This window comes from Colossoma macropomum, unplaced genomic scaffold, assembly GCF_904425465.1.
Source record: "Colossoma macropomum unplaced genomic scaffold, Colossoma_macropomum, whole genome shotgun sequence".
NCBI classification, from domain to species: Eukaryota; Metazoa; Chordata; class Actinopteri; order Characiformes; family Serrasalmidae; genus Colossoma; species Colossoma macropomum.
Genome location: NW_023494801.1, coordinates 10,198,160 through 10,222,713, shown reverse-complemented (window position 1 = coordinate 10,222,713; position 24,554 = coordinate 10,198,160). Strand labels below are relative to the sequence as shown.

At 38.0% G+C, this 24,554-nt stretch overlaps 1 protein-coding gene across 2 annotated transcripts in view; it reads left to right on the top strand.

The window, feature by feature from the left end:
- crhr1 (corticotropin releasing hormone receptor 1) overlaps positions 1-7,693 on the top strand; it is a 155,835-nt gene extending 148,142 nt beyond the window's left edge. For both annotated transcript variants that reach the window (XM_036589760.1, XM_036589761.1), the window contains exon 14: positions 1,367-7,693. In XM_036589760.1, the coding sequence (XP_036445653.1) occupies positions 1,367-1,507 (141 nt within the window). In that variant the 3' untranslated portion in view covers positions 1,508-7,693. The remainder of the gene's footprint in view (positions 1-1,366) is intronic.
- The last annotated feature ends 16,861 nt before the right edge of the window (positions 7,694-24,554 follow it).

The window sequence follows — 24,554 nt, the reverse complement described above, 5'->3', positions numbered from 1 at the left end:
CCCAACTTTTTTGTAAACAGAGTGGTAAATTAATAAAGGACTTAATGGCTAGTTTGACAGGAAGTTAAATCAAGAGTGGTCTCTTACTTTTGCACAGTACAGTATTGGGACATGAAACAACAACAAAATAAGTGCTATTCAGATGCGACAAATAGGTTGGCTTGCACGTATTTTCAGTAGCAAAACAATTTGAATTCTTTTATGGAATTTATGTATTGAGAATTTAAACAGCCCAATGAGACTAAAAATAAATGTTTCAATTTCTACTTAATAGATGTGATACAGATTTTATCATAAATAATTGCTCCCATGATGCCATCCTACTTCACAAAATTAAACACCCATTAGACCTGTGTGTACACTTTTCCTACATCATTAAAGTATATAGCAGCATGTCCTCTCTTTTACTACACTATGTCCTCTCTTTAGAAGCCACCTTGACTAGGCCCAACACTTTCTTTGCCTAACTTTTAAGCATTAATTGGCCTTTGACAAAGTTAATTGGTCTCAGAGTCCTGGGCAGATACATGTTTCATATTTGACAGAAAAAGGTGGACTGTCCCACCAACAGACACATGGAACATGTGTGACGAGAGAAGCTATGAAATGACATCTAATAAGCCAAAAAGAGAACCACAACCATTCTCCAACCTCTTGTCTGTTGTGGTGCTTGAACTAAATTCACAGTAATTTATCTTTCGAGCCATCTTTGTTCATATTCTCCTCCCTTTTTGATTATATGGGATCGAGCTTTGATATATTCCCTTCTTGTTCCACATTTGTTACCAGAAAGATAAGATACAAAATAGACCTGCACATTTGTTATCATCACATTAGGCTGTGCAATACTGATCGTGCTAAAGACTACAAACGCATATGAGCCTTCTGACCAATTACAAGTTGTTGTTTTTTTTGTTTTTTTTTTTTAAATTGTATGCTGTATGAAGCTTGACCAATTCCAGTTTAGTGTTGCGTGTATGCTTTGATTAATCAAGGTATACATGTAATCCATTATGATTTTGGCCAAAACAATGCAAGCCATGTAAAATTACTGATCCACTAATGAGTTTTTACAGGCAAAGCACTTTGCGGAACTGGCTGGTAACTCACTCACCCACTCATATTTAGCTTGTGGAAAATTCAGGGGCACCTTTAGCAGAGAGCAGTGCTTCGCATCAAAGACACCATGTGTCTGTCAATATATGACAAGGTGTATTACAATCAAACCCATGTTGCAGTAGCAATATAAGAGCTATAATGGTATTTTGTCCCCATCGTGCATCCTCAATGCAATTTTAATGCCTCTAATATAGTAGTACTGCAGTAACTGAAGTTGTTGACAGCAGGTTTATCTGTATGTCCGCAGGTACGGTCAGCAGTTCGGAAGCGCTGGCACCGCTGGCAGGACAAGCACTCCATTCGAGCGAGGGTGGCCCGGGCCATGTCCATCCCCACCTCTCCCACTCGGGTCAGCTTCCACAGCATCAAACAGTCATCCGCAGTTTGATCTCAACTGATCTTGACCACCAAATCTTTACTTTTACTGCACACCCCAACCTCTCCAACTCTCACTAACTACAGCCAGCCCTCCACTCCCTCAAGCAAACCCAGGGAACAGCTGCGGTCCAAACAGGGTATGAGGCCTTCAACTAAATAATGCCTCCAAATGGGGTGCCAGTATACAAAGAGTTAAAGGCTCACCTGGCAGGACAGTGAAGAGAACGGACAGATGAGTGGAAGCAGACGTGGAGCAGAGCCACTCTCTGATCATGTGAGAGGGTTGGACTCAATCATACTGTGCAGAATAAAGGACAGAGATGCCAGGCTCCAAAACAAACACTATGGTGGAGTCTGTCAGGTAGACATGATCAAAGTTTAATTTCATTTTCTTTTCCCCTAGTCTGCTTTCCTGAGCGTATACGTTTTTCTCAGTGGGGGACTTTTCGCTGCTGGCTCGGCTTCACTGGCAGACCTGTTGGATCAGGGTAATGAAGCGCGGGAGCTTCGATCAGAAACGTGTCAAATTATATGGCCAACATGAACGGCTACTTTCCAAACAAACCACCCATGCTGATATCAATAGTAGACTCTTGTTGTTGTCCATCTGGGTTAAATCTTTTGCTGTTATTGGAGTACTCCCTAAATATGATGTCACCATAGGTACATATCCGACAGCTATATGAACCACCTTTCAAATACAAAACTATTACTGCTTTTGAAAACTACTGCCCCTTAGCATTTGGACTGATTTCACATTTGTAGACAAACATGCAGACAACACTGCCAGCTTCAGTTTTGAGGTTTAGTCAATCAGTTATCAGACAGACTGGGCAAGGAAGTGTTGCATGAGCTTATCCTCAAATTGTATAAAAAAAAAAGTTTATACAATTCAATTAAGCAATCTGGAAAGAAGAGATTAGCTGAGACAGTTGGAACTACACTAACACACAGACTGTCATAGTGTTTGTGCAGTTCTTCATTCATAAGCATTCATAAATGTATCATTCAAGGTTTTCACAGATGACAACCAATATATTATCTTCAAAAGACAGAGCTCAAATTAAGTTTAAGTGCTGAGGTTTCAACAGAAGTCAACAAATATGTAATCTCATGGAGGCAGTTGTGATGTTATAATGAGAATGTCTGGGGATAACTACGTAAAACTGATTTAAATGTGGATGGAAGCATAGACTCCATTTGCATCAGAAAATCAGTTGCATTAGTTTGTGATAGCATTTCACTAGCTAGCTTGTGCTTTTGTAGGATTGTAATCTGGATGTTAAAAGACCAGGAACTCAGAAGTGAGGTTTTAGAGGGGCGTACTCCTGCTTGGACTTCACCACAATCCAGCACCAAAGGTTTGACAGGTTCTTGTTCTAAGATCACATCTCGCCTGCTAGACTAACAAAGATTCTGCACCATTGTCCACTATTGTGTGTCTACAAACATGTAATCAGTCCTTTGACTCATCACTTACTCGTTATGACCGAGGTGTTCCCAAAGTCTCATCTTTTGGGCATCCTGTGTTTGATCATCAACCTAAGCATACTGCTACATAATCCATAAAGCTAAGCAGACCATACAGACATACCACTTTCAGAGACTTGACTTATGCCAGTTATATAATTAATCAGAAAAGTATTTATCCTATTGGAGTGCCCAGTATTTATTTTATTGAAGAGGAAATGGCCATCTGTATTTTCCAAATAGGGAAATGTAGGCCTTTCTTATTTCAAAACTAGCTCTACCTATCTTTCTTCTCTCTGTTATCCAGGCCAGCCCAGCCCTGTGACTTCACAACCTATTTGAGCACCCTAGGGACGAGAGCAGAGAGAAGCTTTGACATCAATAAAACGCTTTTCCACCTGGTTAGGTGAAGGTTTCTAAGGCACATTCAAAAAAGCAGAAAGACAGGCTTCAACACAATAAAAAGCTTATTGTACAAAACAAAAAAGTGAAGGATTCCATTCCATACCCTTTTAAGAAGCTCAGACTGAATGTATTCAGTAAACAGCCAGCTTCCAGTTTAGCTGCACTTTCATTATACAAATTCTCAAATTACCAGCAAGCTAACAGGATGAACACAAAATAGCGAGAAACAAGGCTAGGCAAAGACATAGTATGTTGGATATGGGGACAAGGCTCCCTCAACAATAATCAAACCACACAGAGAGAAGTGGGCAGTTTTGAGTCTAAACAGATTTTCTCACTGTGTAACAGCCTTAAAAACCATCGCATTGTGTATATGAACTGAAACATTTGGATATTTAACACCTGCAATTTGTGCAAGCAGACAGCACAAGTGTCAGTTACTGTGGACAGAAGAACAATCATCATATTAATTGTGGATTTCTGGATCACCTTCTCCATGTGTTTTTTTTCCCATTTTTTTACTATATTAAGGTAAGATGCAGAGATGTACAAAATGGCTCCAGATTACATTTGGCCTTCTACAGTAATTTAGGCTGGCTTCACATGATAGCACTTACATGCAGCTTCAGTTGCATGAAACTTAAAAAGTACGTATCCCGAAACTCATCTGACACTCAGCCATAAGAGTTGCAAGCAGTTCAACTTCATGAAACAAGTTTTGTGAAAAACAGCCAATCAAAACTGACAGAACCCACATGCTCATGTCAATCGATATTTCAAGCTCCAAGTTCCCCAAAGTAATGGATAACAAAAGCATACTGAGCAACTTAAAATTAGATCCTCCTGACTGCTGTTACACGGTTTACTAGGTCTGTAGTTTGTGTCAGTTCATTGAGCCATGACCACAAACAATTTTCTTGAAGCTAACGTATCTGTAACCAGCTGGCTTCACTTATTGTCATCTACTGAGCTACATTATTCCTTTTCTCCTCTCTTGATGTCTGGTTGTACACAGAGCATTCCTTTGAGAATCAATGGATGCAATTACTAGAAGAGAGCTATAAACATTACATAAACATTCATTTTAAAACGCTTAACATACAAAGAACACATGAAAAATATATAATAAAGAACCACAGATAGACGCATAGATAAACAATATATGTACATGTAGTTAAAGAAAAAGGAAGGGCAATGGCAAATGGCAAAATTATACAAAGAAGATAAAAATGCTGCAAACGTGCAAACATAAATAACGCACCGCAGATGAATTTGTTTAGCAAGAATGATGTAACTTATTAAAAATAACAAGCTGCTAATATACTCGACTAGCAGAGTAATTGAATGTATAGCTTGCATCCTCTTTTTTAACTGCTTCATGTAACTGTCAATTGCACAGAAATGATGTTGCATGAAACTCACAACATGGAAGTTTCATCATGTAAATCCAGCCCTAGGACCAGTTTTGCCTTCCTAATCCACAATAGTCAAACCTTTGTAATAGAACTGTAAAGGCAAAGGCACAAGGCTTCTAAACCCAAAGCTGCATCCCCGATAAGGTCATTGAAAGAGGTTTAGTTTGAATGTGCAATCAAACAAGACATGGTGAAACGCGTTGTAAATGAATGTACTACATATACAAATAGTTAAACAGTGCTTGAGCAGCATATCTACGTGACATCTCTATGAACATATAGGTCTTTAGAATTTCCCACTATGACAAACATATCTATGATAGCATACATACTGAAGTATTTGCTAAAGCTAACAAAACTCTTGCTGTTTCCAGTTACATTTCCAGAAAAACCAACAGCCACTGCTTCATGTTTCAGCTCAGTAGTCTAGCCCAGGCTTGTCCAATCTTATCCACAAAGGGATGGTGTGGCTGTAGGGTTTCACTCCAACAATGCAGGAGCATACATCATCAGTTGTTTGAAGACCAACTTAGACCAAATGATTTAAGGAGTATAATCAGGGGTGCTTCAACTTGTTTGGAATGAAAACTTGCCACATCAGCCATTTGCAGAAAAGACTGGACACCCCTTGTCTGTCCTGTCCACAGTGCTAAAAGTTCAACAACAGACTTCAATTTAGCCTCTCTCTAATTGGTTGGACAAAGCAGTAAAAATATAGCAAATGTTCTTTCAGCACTTTCATGGCCACTGTCCCATTCCGCAAAGCTCACTAACCATCAGCCCAGTGTTTGGACACACATTGTACACATTTGCTACTTTCCAAAATGGTTGTTCTTTGCCAGAAAAGAGCAAAATGAACTGAACAGAGTCAGTCGATAAAAACAGTGTTCAAAATAGCAATATGAAGCTGTGTTAACTTTCCACCTGAACAAAAATGAAGACAATGGACGATAAAGCAATGGAACTGACCGTAGCTTACTCTAAACCTGATATGGACAACAACCTTTAAATTCTGCAAATCCTGAGCTTCCCCAGAAGTAGGGACCCATTGATACCAATACTGATATCAGCTATTAGTCTGATACTGTGCTCATTTACTCGTACTCGACCTCATGAGCCACCGATACTCACGATTGACATCAGCTGATACGTCAAATAAGCCGAGTGAACACTGCTGCGCTGATGAACAAATGACTCAGACTGGCAGTGAATGAGGGTCTGCTTACACAAAGTTACTGACTCCATGGTGGTTGGACACAAAGCTGTCGGTAACTTTAAACATTCCACTTTGACAAATTCCCACAAGGAATACACAGCGTGATTTTAGCCCGTTTTTAAACACACAACACACTTTTAAACAACCTCAACCACTTTCCAATATAGGTGGAGAGGTATAAAGGTTAATACAGTGATTTTTAAACTGTCTTTGTAAAATAGGCTACAGACAATGCCCAATTGGTTAGCCGAGCTGCCGAGTGTGTTTGCTCCGTACTTGGGGTGCAGCATGTTATATTAAATGAAACCGCTTTTTTGGTAATTGTCCATAGACAAAGCTGTCTGGAGAGGCTGCATTTCACGTAACATGGACCTTGTGAGTCACCAAAGAACAATATTTCTAAAATTGTACAGTGTAAGTCTGGCTTAAGTTAGCCAGTTAACTACAGGTCAACCAGCCAAAAAGACCTCAACACAAAAAGTGAGCCCCACAGATGTAACTCCTGCTGTCACTGTGCTACAGAGACCGCTGTTGACACAGATGAGGAGCAAGGGCCAAACTTATGAAACACACTGCTGTACAGAAGTACTTTTCTGATGTGGAACTAAACTCGCCCTTCGCCACTGCAACCTTCTCAATCAAGGATAATTATTATAGCACAGCTAGCTAATGCATGTCATTGAACTCAATCAGCTAGAATTTAATTATTTAACTGTTAAGGTACACTGCACTCATTCGCACTAATAACTACAACTCGAAGTATGTAGTTCATTATGGTATCAGACTATCAGCGAATACTAAAACGTACTCAAACTCATACTCATACTCTGTCTGGGGGGGAGGGGGGATAGATAAATAAATAAATAAATAAATAAATAAATAAAAAGGTATCAATACAGCCCTACCCAGAAGCAAGAAGCAATGTAAAATGGTAAAGAGCGCTCTTTCACTCTTTCAAATGAATGTCATAACACAACTACGATGCTCTTAGGAAACAAGCCCTTGACTGCAACCACAAAAGTTAGGCCATCCCGTCCAATTTCTGTGTCCGTGCTAATTTTATTTCTACAGAAGCTCTGACAGATTTTGATTGGTGCTTACATTTCTCTGCCAACGCTATTCGTCCTTGCAAATGGAGTAACTCGCAAAGTATATGTCCCCTGCACTAGCAAGCTATCAGTCTGATTCACCACTTCCAAGCAGAAATCTGCCTGGAATGGGCTGAGATAAGTTGAGTTTCATAGACCAACATAACTGGTCATAAATGTTATGTCCATGCAATACCTGAGCCACTATTGATCAAAGCCTGTGACTGCTTATTGCTAAATACTTTAAACTGACTACATTAACTCTAGTTAAATCTAGTCATTGTGACGCACACAGTCAACTGTGGCCATTACAGATGAAGAAAAGCACTGAAGAAATGCTGACATACGACCTAAAGCTGTGCTACTACTCCCCTAGAATTCTAATGTGCTTTGTTTAGGTGAACATGCTTAGAATGTGCACTGTGCTATGGATTGAACTAGACCCCGAAACATCCTACTCCAATATAGCAACCTGCCATGTTCATTGTGTAATCTGGCAACACTAAGGTAGACTTGTAGAAAATTGTAGTAATTACCCCACTGATATGTACATTTTGTCACCAATAGTAATTTTAGGGGTTAAAATTTGACAATATAATTGAATAACCAATGATAGCAGCTGATATAATTTTGATTATGATTGTGTTCTCAATGGTTACCATCCTTAAATTTAAACAAACCTAAATAATGTAAAACTTAAATAATGTAAATACCATTTGCACTGGTGGTAAAACTTCCCATAAATCTTTAGTTGAGTTTTCTGTTTCTCTTTTTCCTTTAAATCTCTACATAAAAAATGTGTAAATGTTATTTTTTTAAGATCAGGATATTTTACACGTTTTTGTTATGTTAACCATGATTATGTTTTGTGTTCATATTCAACAACAGTCATTAGGTTACCCAATGGTGCAACCATCTGACATTCTGCCTTACCACTGGAGATTGCTAGGTTGAATCTCCGCAATACAGTGACCAAAAAAAGTCAGTAATTATCAGAGCATTATGTTTTAACACAGACACTGATAAAACTGCAGACCAGCAATATTAGGCAATATCACCAGCAAACTGATATGTTGGTCAAGTTCAACTGCATATGATAATAGAAGGGTGGTTTTGTTTCACACCCAGTAATCTGGCCTTTACAATCATCCGCATCAAGCTTTATGTGATTATGTTGGTTCTAGACGTTTTATTGACAATTGAAATCAATCGCCCTTCAATTGAAGGCGCATCCACTTTGGCGTGGGGATGCAGTCACAGCAAATTTGTTTTAATGTGTCTGCAGCCTTTGGTTATCACCAGAATAGGTGTCAAAATGTGACCCAAATTGCTGGCAAAACAAAAACATGGAAATATATGGAAAATAGAATCATCTTGTTTGTCGGCTGGCACTGCAAATGAAGGATTAACCAGAATTTCTCCAATTAAAGAGGAAACTCATCATGTATGCTTTCATTTTTGATCACTGTACTGCTATGACTGTAGTCTAAACTGTACGTCAGTTTAGAGCTCTGGTCTTATAAAAGGACAGATGAAAAGGGTGGCAGGGATTGTTGGAGATGCTTGAGCTATTGTTGGTTTGTCAAATGGAACCATTTGGCATCAAATGTGAAAGTGGCTAAGGGGCATGTGAGGATTTGATTCAGCATCACGAGCTGAAGCCTCACAAAGCAAAGCTCTCTTCTCTCTCCTGGATACACTTCATGAGATTTTTCTCTTTATTTATAGCACTTTAACGCAAAGCAGTTCAAACAGCCACATTCAGATTGAGCGGCAAGAAGCCAACAATTAAAATGGCTGTCAGGGCTGAATCAAACACATTAACCTTCTGAAATTAGACTTAACCAATCACCAGATGCCATACAGGCCTATTGGTATTCCTGCTCACACTCACACCAAAGCTTTCTTGACTTCCAAGTCAATTTAATTGTAGTTCTCATATCTTAGAAGTGTACAGATATTCATACAAGCACCCCCTTATTAAAGCCCAGTGATGCCAAATCTATACCTCCATTAAAAGGTGTGAGAAGCTCAATCGTCTTTTGAAATTCACAGCATGGGAGTTACCTCTCAGCTGCTTTGTCTGAGCATTTTTCCCCCTCTCGCTCTTTTTTCGGTAAGTGGGTCAGGCAGCCACCAGACGCCAACATCAGACAACCGTTACTCCAAAGAAAAGTGCTATCGTCAATACTCTCAAACATCTGCAATACACCAACATACGGTGCACTCAATGGGCTTAGCGAAAATGCTCAAACAATTGCTTCATACAGATGGAAGAGGAACTATGACAAGCAGTGGACAGAAAGCTTGGATAAACTCCTCCAGCTTAGTATTAATGTTATAACTGACAAGATGAAGATACAAACATATATATGTTCCATAGTTCAGTAGAACTCCCATTTATGCTGAGGTCAGTGTCTGTATCAGATTTGTTGGCCATAGTCCTGTAGACTATATATCTTGAGGTTTGGCAGAACTACTTTGATTTCTTTTTGATCGGTGTAATGTTCATCATCGTAGTGTCAGTAAAGTCCACTAACAAGGTGCAATTATGAACACTATTCTGTCCTCACTTACACCTTTATTGCCATAAAATGAAAAGCTGCTGTCACTTTTTTAATCCATTTGGTTCTTATGTCTTCAGCAGAAATAAGTTTTACAAGGCCTGGACCGATTTCAATCACATCATCTGTATCTACAAAGTCCAAAGGTGTTTTTTTTATTTTTATTTTTTTTCTGTGTTCGTCCATGTTGTGAAGCTGTACATAGAAAATATTTATTTAAATGTATATGGCACAGAAATCTATATTTATCACATTATTTAAAAGTGTTTGAGTTCTGAGCACACAGCCACACAATTGTCAGAGCTCATAATATAGCAAACTAAGGTCCAAAGTGTGTGGATTCAGATAGGACAGATGAAATGTGTGATTTGCTTTGATTCTGTGGTTCTGTAGAAAAATCTTGCGATCATTTCATCTTCTACAGTGCTTAAGGAATGTTCTGTTTATTACATTTGTTTACCTGTTCCATCTGTTTTATAATTCTGATGCTGACAGAATTAAGGACCTGTATATTATTTGTACAAAGTCCAAATCCTTGAAGGCTTCAAGAACTATGATGTGTTTATTGAGTCGTGCATTAAATTTTTGTTTTCTGTATCTTCCTTGACCAGTATGGTGTATTTGCACTGAAATGGTTCTAAACACCCTTCATTTGTTTCTTTTCCACTCAAAATGGCCAATGGATCGTGAAAAGCAACAAACAATCTTTTAAGACTGAACCTTGGAGATGTGGGAAAAAAAAAAATCTCTGCAGATTTTCTTGAAAAAATGAAGGCAAGTCTCCCACAAAGAATGAAAGCTGCAAAAGGTGAAAGAATGACATACTGAATATTTTATACATATACACCGATCAGGCATAATATTATGATCACCTCCTTGTTTCTATGCTCATTGTCCATTTTATCAGCTTCACTTACTATATAGGTGCACTTTGTAGTTCTACAATTACAGACTGTAGTCCATCTGTTTCTCTGCATACATTGTTAGCCCCCTTTTACCCTGTTCTTCAGTGGTCAGGACCCCCATGGACCCTCACAGAGCAGGTACTATTTGGGTGATGGATCATTCTTAGCACTGCGGTAACGCTGATGTGATGGTGGTTTGATAGTGTGTGATGCGCTGGTATAAGTGGATCAGACACAGCAGTGCGGCTGGAGTTTTTAAACACCTCAGTGTCACTACTGGACTGAGGATAGTCTACCAACCAAAAATATCCAGCCAACAGCATCCTGTGGGCAGCGTCCTGTGACCACTAATGAAGGACTAGAGGATGACCAACACAAACTACAGCAGAAGATGAGCTGTTGTCTCTGACTTTACATCTACAAGGTGGACTGACAAGGTAGGAGTGTCTAATAGAGTCGACAGTGAGTGGACACAGTGTTTAAAAACTTCAAGCAGCAAACACTGTATCCATATTCTCAGTCCAGCAGTGACACTGAGGTGTTTAAAAACACAGCACTGCTGTGTCTGACGTGGTGATGGTGGTGGTGTGTCAGTGTGTGTTGTGCCGGTATGAGTGGATCAGTGTTACTGCAGTGCTGAGAATGATCCACTACCCAAATAGTACCTGCTCTGTGAGGGTCCATGGGGTCCTGACCACTGAAGAACAGGGTAAAAGGGGGCTAACAAAATACACAGAGAAACAGATGGACTACAGTCTGTAATTGTAGAACTACAAAGTGCACCTATATAGTAAGTGGAGCTGATAAAATGGACAATGAGGTGGTCATAATGTTATGCCTGATCTGTCTGTGTGTGTGTGTCTGTGTATTTATATATACACACACACACACACACACACACACACACACACACACACAAACGAGAGAGAGAGAGAGAGAGAGAGAGAGAGAGAGAGAGAGAGAGAGAGAGAGAGAGAGAGAGATTTAAACTGCCGCAAAGAAGTGGTTCAAACATTGTGATAATGCGCATTTGCAAATTGAAGTCTTATGTTTCTCCACAGAAAAATTACAGGGAACAAGGGAATGACAAAAATAGAGTGTAAATTACATCCACATGGTGGAGGGGAAAAATTACAAAGCTTTTCTCATTAAAGAGAAAGCATCAAAGCAGCCATGGATGTCTCTTCATGATACAGCAGCAACTTATCTGGGTTGTGTAGTCAAATTATTAGAAAGTTCATCATATGATTTGCGGTACATAACTTCACTTACTACTTTGATAGAGTTTAGCAGCAAATTCAAGTTGTTTCCAAGCAACTCTTTATGCTTTATAAATGTCATTAAAGTTATATGTGACAATCTGAATTTTTGGTTCTTGTTGAAAAAGACATACTGAAGAAATTAGAAGAATGTATCGCTGCTGTCAGAACAAATCCTCATCAGAAACATCTCCGTTTTTGTTATTTAAGCCATACGAGAGGGAGTGTGTTATCGCGATAACACGATTGAGTGTTCTATTACTTTTATACAACAGTTAAATAAATAAAGTAAGGAATAAATAAATTGGGCAGTGAACGTGGCATTTAAATGTTTTAATGTTAGCAATTTCTTCTGCCAAATTATAGTTCCTTAACAAGCAGCTTGTTGCTACGCTGGAGTAACGAACTCCACTCACTTGCTGCAGCCAGCAGTTCCTTCTCCAGCTCCTTGCATTAATTCCGAAACTGTCATTACCACTGAGCAAGCTTTTTAGTCAGCAGCTGTGACAGAACACCTAAACAACCTGGAATTAGCCAGACATGAACCGAATGCCATTTGCCAAACGTGTAGTCTCATCTTCTTCTGACCAAATCGGACTGAGCCATAAAACTGCTGCAATATGAAGTTTAGCTGTTTTGTCAATTTTTGCTAGTTTAATATTGTTGTTTTGTTCCAGCCAGTCTGTAAAGCATTTTATAGCCCATTCGGCGAATGGTATTCAGTTCATTTCTGGCTAATTCCAGGTTGTTTAGGTGTTCTGTCACAGCTGCCGACCGAAAAGCTTGCTCATTGGTATTGACAGTTTCGGAAGTCAGTGTAGTCTCATCTTCAGAGTCTGACCAAATCGGCTGCAGGTCAAATGTGATCTTAAAAGTATCCATTTTTATTTGTGCGCAAAGTAAGAAGTTAACACATTCAAATGGCTTGAGCATCTCCTACAGCTGTCAAAGTCGTTGCTTAGCAATGGCATCTCAGCAGAGTGATAGTGTTTGTCAAAAAAACGCGATATTGCGAAATAACAGCACGGTTAGAATGCTTCTCAACCAATCAGCTTGTGTAGCCGGATATAACTGTTGTATAATTCTCAGATTGACATAATTTGAAAATGCCTGTTGCCCTTTGCATTTTCTGTAAATTTGGTGATAAATTGACCAAAAGAAATGCACCAAAATAATCCTGAAAAATGCTCTTGTAAAAGTTACTATTTTGGAGATGCAAGGTTTTGCTCTGACAGCAGCGATATACAGGATGAGCACCAGTTATTGTCCTAACTGTATACTGGATTGTAGCATTAAGTTATGCAGACTATGAGCCATCTACCCAACAGACAACTACATTTGAGCATAATGGAAAATAGCAGCATATAGATCGAAAATGTCATCTTAGAAGTTTGCAAATAGCCTAACTTTAGTTTCAAAGATAGATTAATCTTTGAGTCGTAGTGGAGGTTATGTCTGAAGGTTTTTGACTGTATTATATATATTCATATATTCTGACTACTTGGCACAGTCTTTTTCTTCTTACTGCACACGTAAGACTTTTGAATTAATTAAACACTTTAGATAATTACCATGAATTAACAAACTGATTTTGACAGGCTAAATGTAATTACAGGCAAGCAATTAAGAACTCATTGTAAGATTCTTTAATGTCTTTAATTGTAGTCAATAACTGCAGAAATCTTTTCATCTGCCTCTGTTTACATAGCTTCTGTAATCACCTTTCTCTGGTGTGTTGGCAGCTTGAAGGGAGGCTTTTAAACATATCAATGGGGTGCTTTCATGAACACCATATGGCAATTTAAAAATAAATAAATAAACAAACACATAAAACACATGCACAAACACACTGATGTCCAGTTCTATGGCCAGAAATGAATTAAATTTGATGTGAGCTTAAAAATTGGCAGGCAAAACTTCATTGACTATTAACCTTTCGCAGGTTGATTATTTACTAATCTTAAAGTAGCCCTAAGCCATAATTTTAACCATGATAAAAGTAATCTATGTAGAAAATTTCAGAAGTGCAGACCTGTCAGTACAAAGTGTAAATGCAATTCATTACACAACTATGTAATTAAGTATGCTATAATGTATTAAACAGCATTGCAAAATGAAAATACTAACTCCAGGCTTCTAAAGGCTGTTGCAGGATCAATTAGACAAGGAGACAAAGAAATTAATCCTAGAGCAGAATCTTCACCATATGAACTGCTGGCTAAATAGGTGATTAGGGTAACAGGCCTGCTTTGCATTAGTGCAAACTTATTTCACTTGCCTTGTATGGAATATAGCTGACATCAATAGACACTCAGCTGTGAAAAGTAATTAGGCCATATGATAAATTATTTTAGCCAAGCAGTGTTTGTCCTGCAGACGAGAGACAGTATGCTATGGCGAGCAATTACTTTGCATTAAAGAAAAAAAGTTTACCATGACAATATTATTAATAACTGACAGATCCAAGTTAAGCTACATTTCACTTTTTTAGTGTACTAAAATTCCAAAATGAGAACAGTAGCACGCAGCTACATCTGATGGGTTCACATCTGGCAATGACTGAAAAGTTTAAACATCTTGCTCAGGTAGTATATCCACACAATTCCTGTAAGTGCAGTTCAAGGAGAGCCTACCTTGCAAAACTCAATAGAAATGCAAAGTTGAGGCAGCAGAATATTTTTTTAAATGAGGCGCCACTGTCTCTTCATGGTCCCTACCCTCCTCCCCTTTGGCGCCAGGCCCTATAACCAAAATCCACATACAGAATGACAAAGGGGGTAAAACAGCAAAACAAGTAACAAAGGTAAGTCCAGAACAAGAATTACTTTTGATGACTAAGTGAGGAACTAACAGGGCCGGAATGAAAATCTCAAACAGAATTTGGGCCCTGAGGGGTCCTTTGCGTTTGGGCGTATGCTTTACATTAGTGTCACTGTTTCACGCCATTCAGCATCTGGTACTCCTTTTCTCTTGTTTTCAGTAAACATCACGGTTTAGTCACTTAACTATGTAAACTTTGTGGAAACATGCTTGTTTCTGTTGCCCTTTGCCCCCTGAAAAGCTGCAGTAAAACATTCATTGGGTGTCCATAAATTGGGCTTTACTCTGTTTCTGTTCATTTACTGTTCACACATTTCTCACTGTTTCCAGCCACAAACACAGCATCCCAAATTCAGGGACGGTCTCATTTTGTATATGATTGTGAAATTATTCTGCACTCTCTTGAAATTACACTGAATGTCTGCATCTTCACACCACTGGTATAAGAACAGTCACACATAATCTACTTTTTTTCCAATCCAGGCAGTTTTTCACACCCTGAAAAATACAGCTGGGATCAAACTGTCATGTTTCCATTTACCAAACAGTGACTTACGGACTCATTTGAAAAACATTCATTTCTCTGACAGGCCTATTTTTAATGTTTTAGACATTATGAAAGTGTGTGTGCAGAATGGAGCTCAGCAGCCAGAGAGAAAGCTGCACTCTGAAGCTCCTGTGAAAAGCATTTTGTTCTAAAATGTGCAAAGTTTCAAGGCAATACCACTCAGTAACCTTAAGGGAGGGTAAGCGGGGTCTGAGTGGTTTAGTGGTGTTAAGGGAAAATTACTGACACACTTCAAGAGGCGCACACAAACCACAAAGCACTTTGGGTATTACTTTTGGCACAGAGGAACCCCATAACATTTTTTTTCAGTCTGGTGTAATATTTTTCTTGTGGTTTTGTTGTGCAATAAGTCACTACTGCACCTTTCCAAGAGGACCTGGAGTGGCTATATAAAAAGTATTTACAATCACAGACAAACTGTTGACCTTGGATCGTAGAGGTGCACTAAACACACACATGGACAGCAGGAAAAGTAATCCTCACGCTCTTCTTTTCTCATGCATGGTTTGCTTCAAGTTTCTTTTCTATCCCTTTCTTACTTACTCAACAAGCTATTCTAAATAAGAGGCATATCTCTGGATATCAGTGCTAAGAGGAAAATGAAATAAAAGTACCTCTACAGAAGCCAAGGTCAAACTCAAGCAAACGTCATTTTTTAAAAGAATTTCTACTGTAGACATAAAGGTTGCTTTTACTGAACAGGTGCAACTTCTGTTGGTTAAGTACTTAAGCAGATGTGTAGCCAGAAGAATGCTGTGATAAGTGAATAAAGGAAAACACCTCCAGACCTCATTGAAATACCTGTCCAGGTGTCAGCAGTATGTGCAACATATTCCTGTTTTGCTGCCAGCCCTTTACTTCAAGTGTTGTAAGTGATATGTTAAACACCAACACTCATCAAGAGCTGCAATTATCAGCGTTATTTTCTTCACTCTATCCAACAGCTTCAAGCTAAATTCTTGGTTTATTACTGCAGTTGACTGCTAACAGAACGAGTACTCACACACTCACAGGAGAGGAAAAAACACCGCTGCACATATGAACTCAAAATAAGTCTCCACTCTTGAAAGTTGTGGTTCAGTGTTTTTGTTCACCTCGTAGTCAGACCTCTCTGTGAATAAGGAAAACTAACTTCATTACATATTTCTTAGTAATAAATAAAAAAAATAAAAAGGCTAGGTTTTAATAATAGCCATAATTATTATTCGTCGTATCTCGTATGTCCAAAATGGTAACTTCACAGGAGAAGGAAAAACCCTCTTTTACTTTTAATGTAAGTCAATGGAACCAGAGGTTTTACAATCCCATACAATCCCAGTCAGAGTGCTGGTGCCTAAATGGAAATAATAGTGGCACCATGCCTAATAGCTGCTGTGTCGTAATTTGCACATACAACAATTAGAAAAAAAAACAAAAAAAACAAAAAACCTAGTTTACAATTTTCTTTACCTGCCCAAAGAGCAAAGCACTGCAAAAGGAGAGATCTGTGGCTCCAGGCCATCCACAGAGAGAATGAAAATGTTGTTGTTGTTGTTGTTGTTGTTGTTAATAATAATAATAATAATAATAATAATAATAATAATAATATTAATAATAATAATAATAATAATAATAATAAAAAAAAGGTAAAACTAAACTAAGACAAATTCCATTCCGCCCCCTAACTCTTAACTACGCATTGCCAAGGCAAACAATACTGGGCTAGTACAATTTTTTTTTTTTGTAATGCTTTCGTGACCATAAAACCCTTTGCAAACATTCAAGGACAAATACCATGATGTTAACTATTAGAAACATTAGCAAATGAGACCAAAAAAACCAGCCCTATTGCTTCTGTGAAACATCAAAAATAGTTATTTTTTTACCTGTCAAAACAGGAAGCAGAAACAGAGCAACCTCCTCATTGGCTTTCATGCCTTTCAACTCTTAATGAGGCTGAAGTAAACTTCTTGTTTGCCAGCTTCTCATTCGAATTTTCCTGTCCCACCTTAAATGTTGTAGCAATTATATTCCAGCACCTCAGCTTCTTCCCATGCCTCATTACAAGAGGTTATAAGAAATATCGTTTTAGTTTGTCTTAAACATTTTTGATTTTGAAGAAATAAAAAATAAAGTTAAAAAAATAATAATAAAATAAAAAAAATACCGTGGCGTCCGCCACACACTCCACATTTCAGAAGGGGCTTTAGAGGCGCTGGACAGACACAGCTAGATTGCTTTCAACCATACAGTATTTTAAACAAATATTCCTCTTTAAAATGAAAACGGGGAAATACAGTGCACACATGGCATTGCTTTTACCCCACCGGTGAATTCCTGTATTCAGGTGATATACAGAAAACATGCCAAAATGAAGCAAAACTTCTGTTCGTGTTTGCACCTCGATTGTATTTGCCTCACTGAAATGCAACCAAAACAGTGAAATGCATTGCACACCAGACTGCATTTAAGCAGTAACATGTGGAAAACACGCCAAAATGAAAAATAAAAGATCCATTAGACTGATTTAACATTAAAAGTACTGCACGGTAGAAAACAATAGTCATGCCTTTCAAGGTGGACTGCATTAAATTCACATTTCGTTTTAAGAATGCAAATCCTCATGAACTGTCTTTCAGTAAAGAGATCAACTGACAGACAGTGTAATAGAGGGTTTGTTTTTCATTTTGGCTTGTACTGTGCATGACACTATGGAACAGTAATGTCATGTGTATAGTGCAATTCACATTTTTCCACTGTAGTAACTGAGTTTTAATTTGGCACTAATTCCTTTCCATAGCACAGAGCAGGCTGTGGTATAAACTTTGCGGACATCTACAGAGGAGCTGAGGTTTACACAGCGAACTGCTGAGCTTATTTTAAAGTTTCAAGTGTACCTCAAAATGAAGAAACCAAACAAGCATGGGAAGGGAAGACGTAAACTTCTGCAAAGTTCATACTGCAAAAATCACTACTAAAAATCACACTTACAATTTATATCAGCAAAAAAATAAAAACATGCTGGTTTAGGGTAAATGACCTTTTACTCCACAAAATTAGCATGAATGATTAGCACTATATTTCGAGTGAATAAATGTGGTGGAATATGATACTATATGTTTAATATTCAACTTACGGTTAATAAAGTGCTGTTTAACATCAAGCACACAAACTTCTTTTCGTCAGATGCAAACACAAATGTTTTAATCTTGTCTCAGTGGTCTCACAGGTTGTCAACGCTCTCTTAACTTGAACAATGACGTGAATGATACTGTAACACCGTACTGTGTTCGAATACAGCGGAGTTCTCATCGGAGTCCTGCAGGTGCAGCTTACATGCAGGCCTGCTCACACAAAATAAACATCTAAGATAACACTCGATAGAATATTTGAAAATGAATATATTTGATAGATGCCCTAAAACTATTGTAATTATTATAACAGTAAAAGTTATGTCTATTATACTTTATTTTACATTTTATTTATTAATTAAATTCATACTCACAGTCAGCCACCTAGCTTTAGTCAAGCAGTAAACCACAATCTCAACTATTTCCTTCAATAAAGTCTACAATAACTAGTTTTCACATACAATGTATTTTTCAACAGGTTTCTCATGCCACTACTGTGAAGAGGACACTAGTGTAATGTACACATATGGGTTGAAGCTTCCATCACTAACTACCAAGTACATAGAATTCTCTGAATGTGCTGTGATTCAGATAGTGCTAACTGTTCAACAGTGCAGCGTAATCTCATGAGACATCTATGGGATAGAGGGGCCTTCCATTTCTCTTGCCAGTGTGAACAGCAAGGCACAACAGAACACAACAAAGGTTGGATTCAAGCCTAAATTCATGGTCACAGGGTGCTTTACTGGACCTGGATCTCTGTTCATCTACATGAATGAGTGGTCCATTGAACCCACACTGAGCCACTTAGGTTATTACAAGGGTAAAAAATGTTTTATGCAATGCATCTATTTGGATTAATGGCGCTTCCTACCTTCATTAAAAATCAAAAACTGGACAGAGACAAATATATTATCAGGTTTTAATTGGACCTGGAGTATAGCAGGCTCTCTAACTGGAAAAAAGAACAAATAAAAAAAGACCCACACAAGATACTTAGTGAGAATACATTTCCATGAAATGCATAAAAACGAGCCCAAGCCGCTGTCTGACTGCCTGAAAAAGCAATCTGCCATTGTCGCAGCAGGGAACAATGGCAAAATCCCTCTCCACTCTCTCACTAAGTGATGTACCAGCCAATAAAGTCGTACTGTGGAGTAGCATACAGGTACCGTAATGTGAGCAGCCCCATCTGTGGTTGCCATTGTTTTCTAGGCAGTGCACACAGGGTTTGAACCTTTTGAAAATACATGAGCACAATGCTTGGAAGAAAAAAAATATGCTAAGGAATAATTTTTGAAAAAGAGTTTCAACAACATCGTATTACAATGTACAGTAAAAAAAAAATGGCTGTTTTTGGTACAGTCCACAAAAGACAATGCACAGCGGCTTTAATTGGTAGCACCAATTATCCATTTAATGTGGGAGAAGAGGTAATCATTATTGTTGCAACCCAAAAGTAGAGATAATCCTAGTTTATTGTATTACAGCTGGAAGTCAGCACTGTTTAGTTTTCAATGACAAAGCCAGTTTGCTTCTACACTAGCTCAACCGTGAAGAACAAAGAAAGAGTAATTTATGATTGAAATGTCTCTAGGTGGCTGACGGGGCAGATCACATTAGCACGCTAGTTTAAAGCAATAAAACAAACATGATGAGATGGAAAAAGTTATGACTGGACCTTCATAGTAGGGGTGGGCGATATGGTTAAAATATAACATCACAATAAGGTTTGTAACAGTTGCAACTAGGCCTGGGTGTCGGGACGATGTAATCAGCAAGCAACCTGATGACAATGTGTGAAGAGTGATAATCACCATTTTGAACCACTAGTCAGCTTTAGAGAGAGAGACAGAAAGAAAGAAAAAAAGACAGACAGAGAGACAGACAGACGCAGACAGAGAGAGAAAGAGGCTGCCTGTGTTATTTCTCTCTGCTACTCACTGTTATTCTAGCTTTACTGCACAGATTCCCCTTAATTTACTTCATGAGAATGAAATCGAAAATGAATGCCGACATGATTTGGAACGTCAACTAATCCCCCAAAGTGACTGTCTGCAGTAAGAGCAGCTTAGTTCACTTTAACCTGAAGATGAATTTCCTCTGATCTTCACCAACGACCGGTGTGCAGTATTTTCTGCACAGATTAAAAATAGAGATAAAAATAGAGATAAAAATAGAGATAAATAAATACATCAATAATCACAATCTTTTTAAAATAGAAAATATCAAGCTAATTATTTTTTAGATTTCACCCAGGCCTAGTTGCAACCGACAAAAACAGACCAGAAGGGCCACAGTTAAAAATTACTATCAAATAGTATTTTTTATTGTACGTTTCATATACTAATTAAATACGATTAATTATGTTCTATTTGTAATAAAACAGGCAGTTCAGTGTTCTTTATGTATTGATGATACCCATGATATGCTTACTAAGGTATAATGTGGTGTAATTTATCGCAATAATTATATATCCTCAGATTGCCCACTACTACTTCCCCTTATGCTGTTGCCCATGAAGATCCAGTGATGACTGCATGTTAACCAGCTTTCATGACCAACACGCTTCAGAGCATGTGGATTCATGTGACGTTACAACGTTACACATAAATCAGCTTAATAGAGCAAGTTAATGAAGGCTTAAGGAGGTTCCAAGAGACGTGTGACTTCTTTACCCATTAACATCGCAGCCATGCATTTAAGAGTCCTTCAGTCTCAGCATGACAGCAAGAATGGCATTATGACTTTGCCCAAGGCAATGTCCTCCTTTTTAAACTGTCAGAACAGTTCCTGTGGACAGTAATAACAAAAACAGAGGTCAGGAAAAACAAATAGGTGGTTAATAATGGTGCTTGATTACTACTAGTCAACAGCCCCAATAGTTTTGGTCACTGTAAAACTATACAACTCTCCAATCTAAGACCAAGTTAACACAAGAGGTTTAGAATTCCTCAATACCTTCCTCATTTTAAAAGGGTAAGGCAAATGTGCACAATTATATGTAGCTATGTCACCTACCCACAGTACCGTGCAAACCGCAAATCTAAATCAGCACAGACTTGCCTTAAACCATGTCAAGTAGTTAAGTAATCTCAAATAGACTTGCTTATGTGGTTTCTGACAGTGTATGACATTTGGCTATGCAATGCACTTTGGTCCATTTTTATAGACAGCAGTGCATCAAACAAATTCATAAATTCATAAATCCTGCTATTCACTTTTTTATTGAAGGTGAACAAACTAATACATAATGCTAATAGCTAGTTACTACAAGCGGCACAAAAAAAAACAAAAGAACATGGCTCTCTGGAGCTTTAATGAACAAACTCTTTACTGTGTCACCTTAACCTCAGCTATTTCAGGGCTTTCACTGACCTGAACTACAATAGGTACATTATTAATAGCCAGTTTCTCTACTGCACCTATATTTACTCCTGCCCTGACATGTTCAGTAAACAACAAAGGCAAGAAGATTGATCTCCTGCTCTCTGTTTGTGACCTTGGGACTAGCTGGTCACGAACTATGTCCAGTGGAAATTCAAACCTCTGACTGTCTGCAGCATTGGAAACAAGGCCTGGGCAATAGGGTAATTGGATATTAGATGAGACCAAAAACAGGCAACCAAACCTCCATGTGTTGTGACATCACAACCACAACTTACTGGCTGTTTGGCACACTAAATTCAGGTGTCAAGCCTCAGGTCTTGACCAACCCAAAAAAAATAAATAAATAAATAAAATAAATAAAAAAAACACCCTAATTAAGATATAAATAATAATATATAAATAAATATACAAATAATATCACTGATTACCACAAGATTTACCTAGAAAATATCTAGTTATAGATTAAAAAAAATAATAGTTTTAGATATCACCCAGGCCTATTGAATACAGCAGTTATTCTGTAAAGACTGCCGTCTGACTGACCTCCAACAGCTGCCTCCCAGGGACTGCTCTGTGAAGGCAACAAATGCTAACCACACCTGATCTTGTTTCAGGGCTGTCCAGCTGGCTCTCTGGGGTGCACTGTAAATCCCTAGTGGCCTCTCTTGGCTAATAGGCTACTTTCAGAATATGCAACTTATAAGCAAATGAAACCATTTTCTGTTATTATAACTAATACAACTTAAGTATATAATAACAGTGAAGTAACATTTAGATTTCAATATGGTCTGTGTTAACAATGTCATACTGGGTCAGGATAATGAGCTTAGAGGAAAATGATAGGTAGTATTAAACAGTCACTGGAAAATAATTCTTACTGTACATCAAGGCAACAGTTACATGTTAATTACCCAATAAATGAGAAATTGCTGAGGGAACAAGGTAAATACTGAAAATGATGTTAACTTATGGTAATAATTCCTATATGACCAAGTATATGAGTTCTGAAACATGACCATGTGTGTTCCCTTGTGTGACTGGGCACGTGCATGTGCATAAACACATCCATGTGACCCCTCACGCACTTTTGCACAATGAGTACATGCCTGCATATGTGCTCCAGTATAAGGACAACTCTTCAAAAACACATTAATTTAAATTAAGCTAGCAATACATGAAATTTCACATACAGGTCTATGTAAAATCCCTCTGCTTCCACAATATTATATAAGAGCTCTCCTAACATTCTTGAGAAAACCCAGCCATTACCTTCATATCTCAACAACACTTAACAGTAAAAGGATCAGTCCCATCTGGCACCACTCAGAGCAAGGTGCTGATAAAGTGCAACAGTACACATCCTGCCCGGAAAGCCTCTCCTATCAGCCCAACAACCCACTCATCCACGTTGGGCCACAGGAGGACAGGCTGCCCCACAGATTAAACTGCTGTGATCAATTGTGTTGATAGACAGAGTTTTTTTTTTTCTTTTTGCAACAGCATGTGCACACTGCACATTTTCAAACAACACAGAAAGCAATCAAATGATTAAGTACTATCAAACATTCCAACAAATCTTTGACTGGATGTATGCCTTTTTATCTTTTTTATCTACACTTTTATACTCAAACACTTCCTGTTTGTTTCTAGGACAAGCATAAATAGTGAACTTTATGTCTGTCATTCCACAAGATTGGTAATATACATTTTTACATTTTTCATGTCAAGAAATCAGTTTTTTTTTGGTAAGTTTATAGTTTGTTATATATTGCACTCACCAAAAAAATAACAGATTTTTCAACCTTAGTAACTATCCTTTAGTAAATATCACTTCTTTTTTTCATTTCACATTTTTTAAATGTCCAACAATTTTGTTTCAGTATCCAAAAGGTTTCAGCAGATGTGTAGCTTCCTCAAGCCTGAAAAGGCATCACAAGACCAAACTGGCAGCAAACTAGATTTGTGTCATTATAGGCCAGAAAGCAAGTCAAACTTTTTAAACCTATTTTTACTTTGTTTAAATATGTATTGTGGCTGTTGTATAGGATTTTTTTATACCAAAAAAGCTGCAGTTGTGTTGTCTGTTTTATTACGACACAGCCATTGTTGTGGTAAGGTGTAAACAGCTTTCAGAATTATTTTCACCCCTCATTGCTTACTAGCAGTTTGTCACAGAGTCACAGATAGTCAGCGTTCAAGTTCCATCTGTTAATAAAGTTAAAACAACATCTGGTACAGTATTTGACAATTATTAAAAATATTAAAAAGTTAATTTCCAGGCCGCCACAGAGGCGCAGCCAAGGGGTGGCCAGTACCACCCTGGAATGAAGCATGGTCAGCCTTTTGGCAACCACAGCTGATATGGAAAGTGAGACAGTCAGCCATCATCAGTCAGCCATCACTAACAAAACATCCTTTAGCAATTCTGCTCTGTGAGCTATATTAAGAAGTAGGCTATTCAATGGTAAGATGCATCAACTATCAAAAATTAGTCAGTTATAAGCCTTTATCATGCCAATTAATTTTCTTTTTACACTTGAATACATGCATGTGTTGAAAGTTCTCTTATACAGTACTGTCTGGCAAGCTTTCTAATCATTAGATCCTGTATCCTGTATTGAATGCAACCTAAATAAATAACTTCCAATATCATATGTTTTTCTTCAAGTTAACATTGCGCACTGACAAAAGAAAAGATGCATTTTATTGATTCAAATAGATTATTTCCCTATAAATGACTAAAATATGTTACACTAGCACAGTTTTATCTTTGTTTACTTTTGGCAGGAGTTGTACTGATGTAATATTTTATTAGTGGTGTGAAAATGGACAAACTTGGTTATGTAC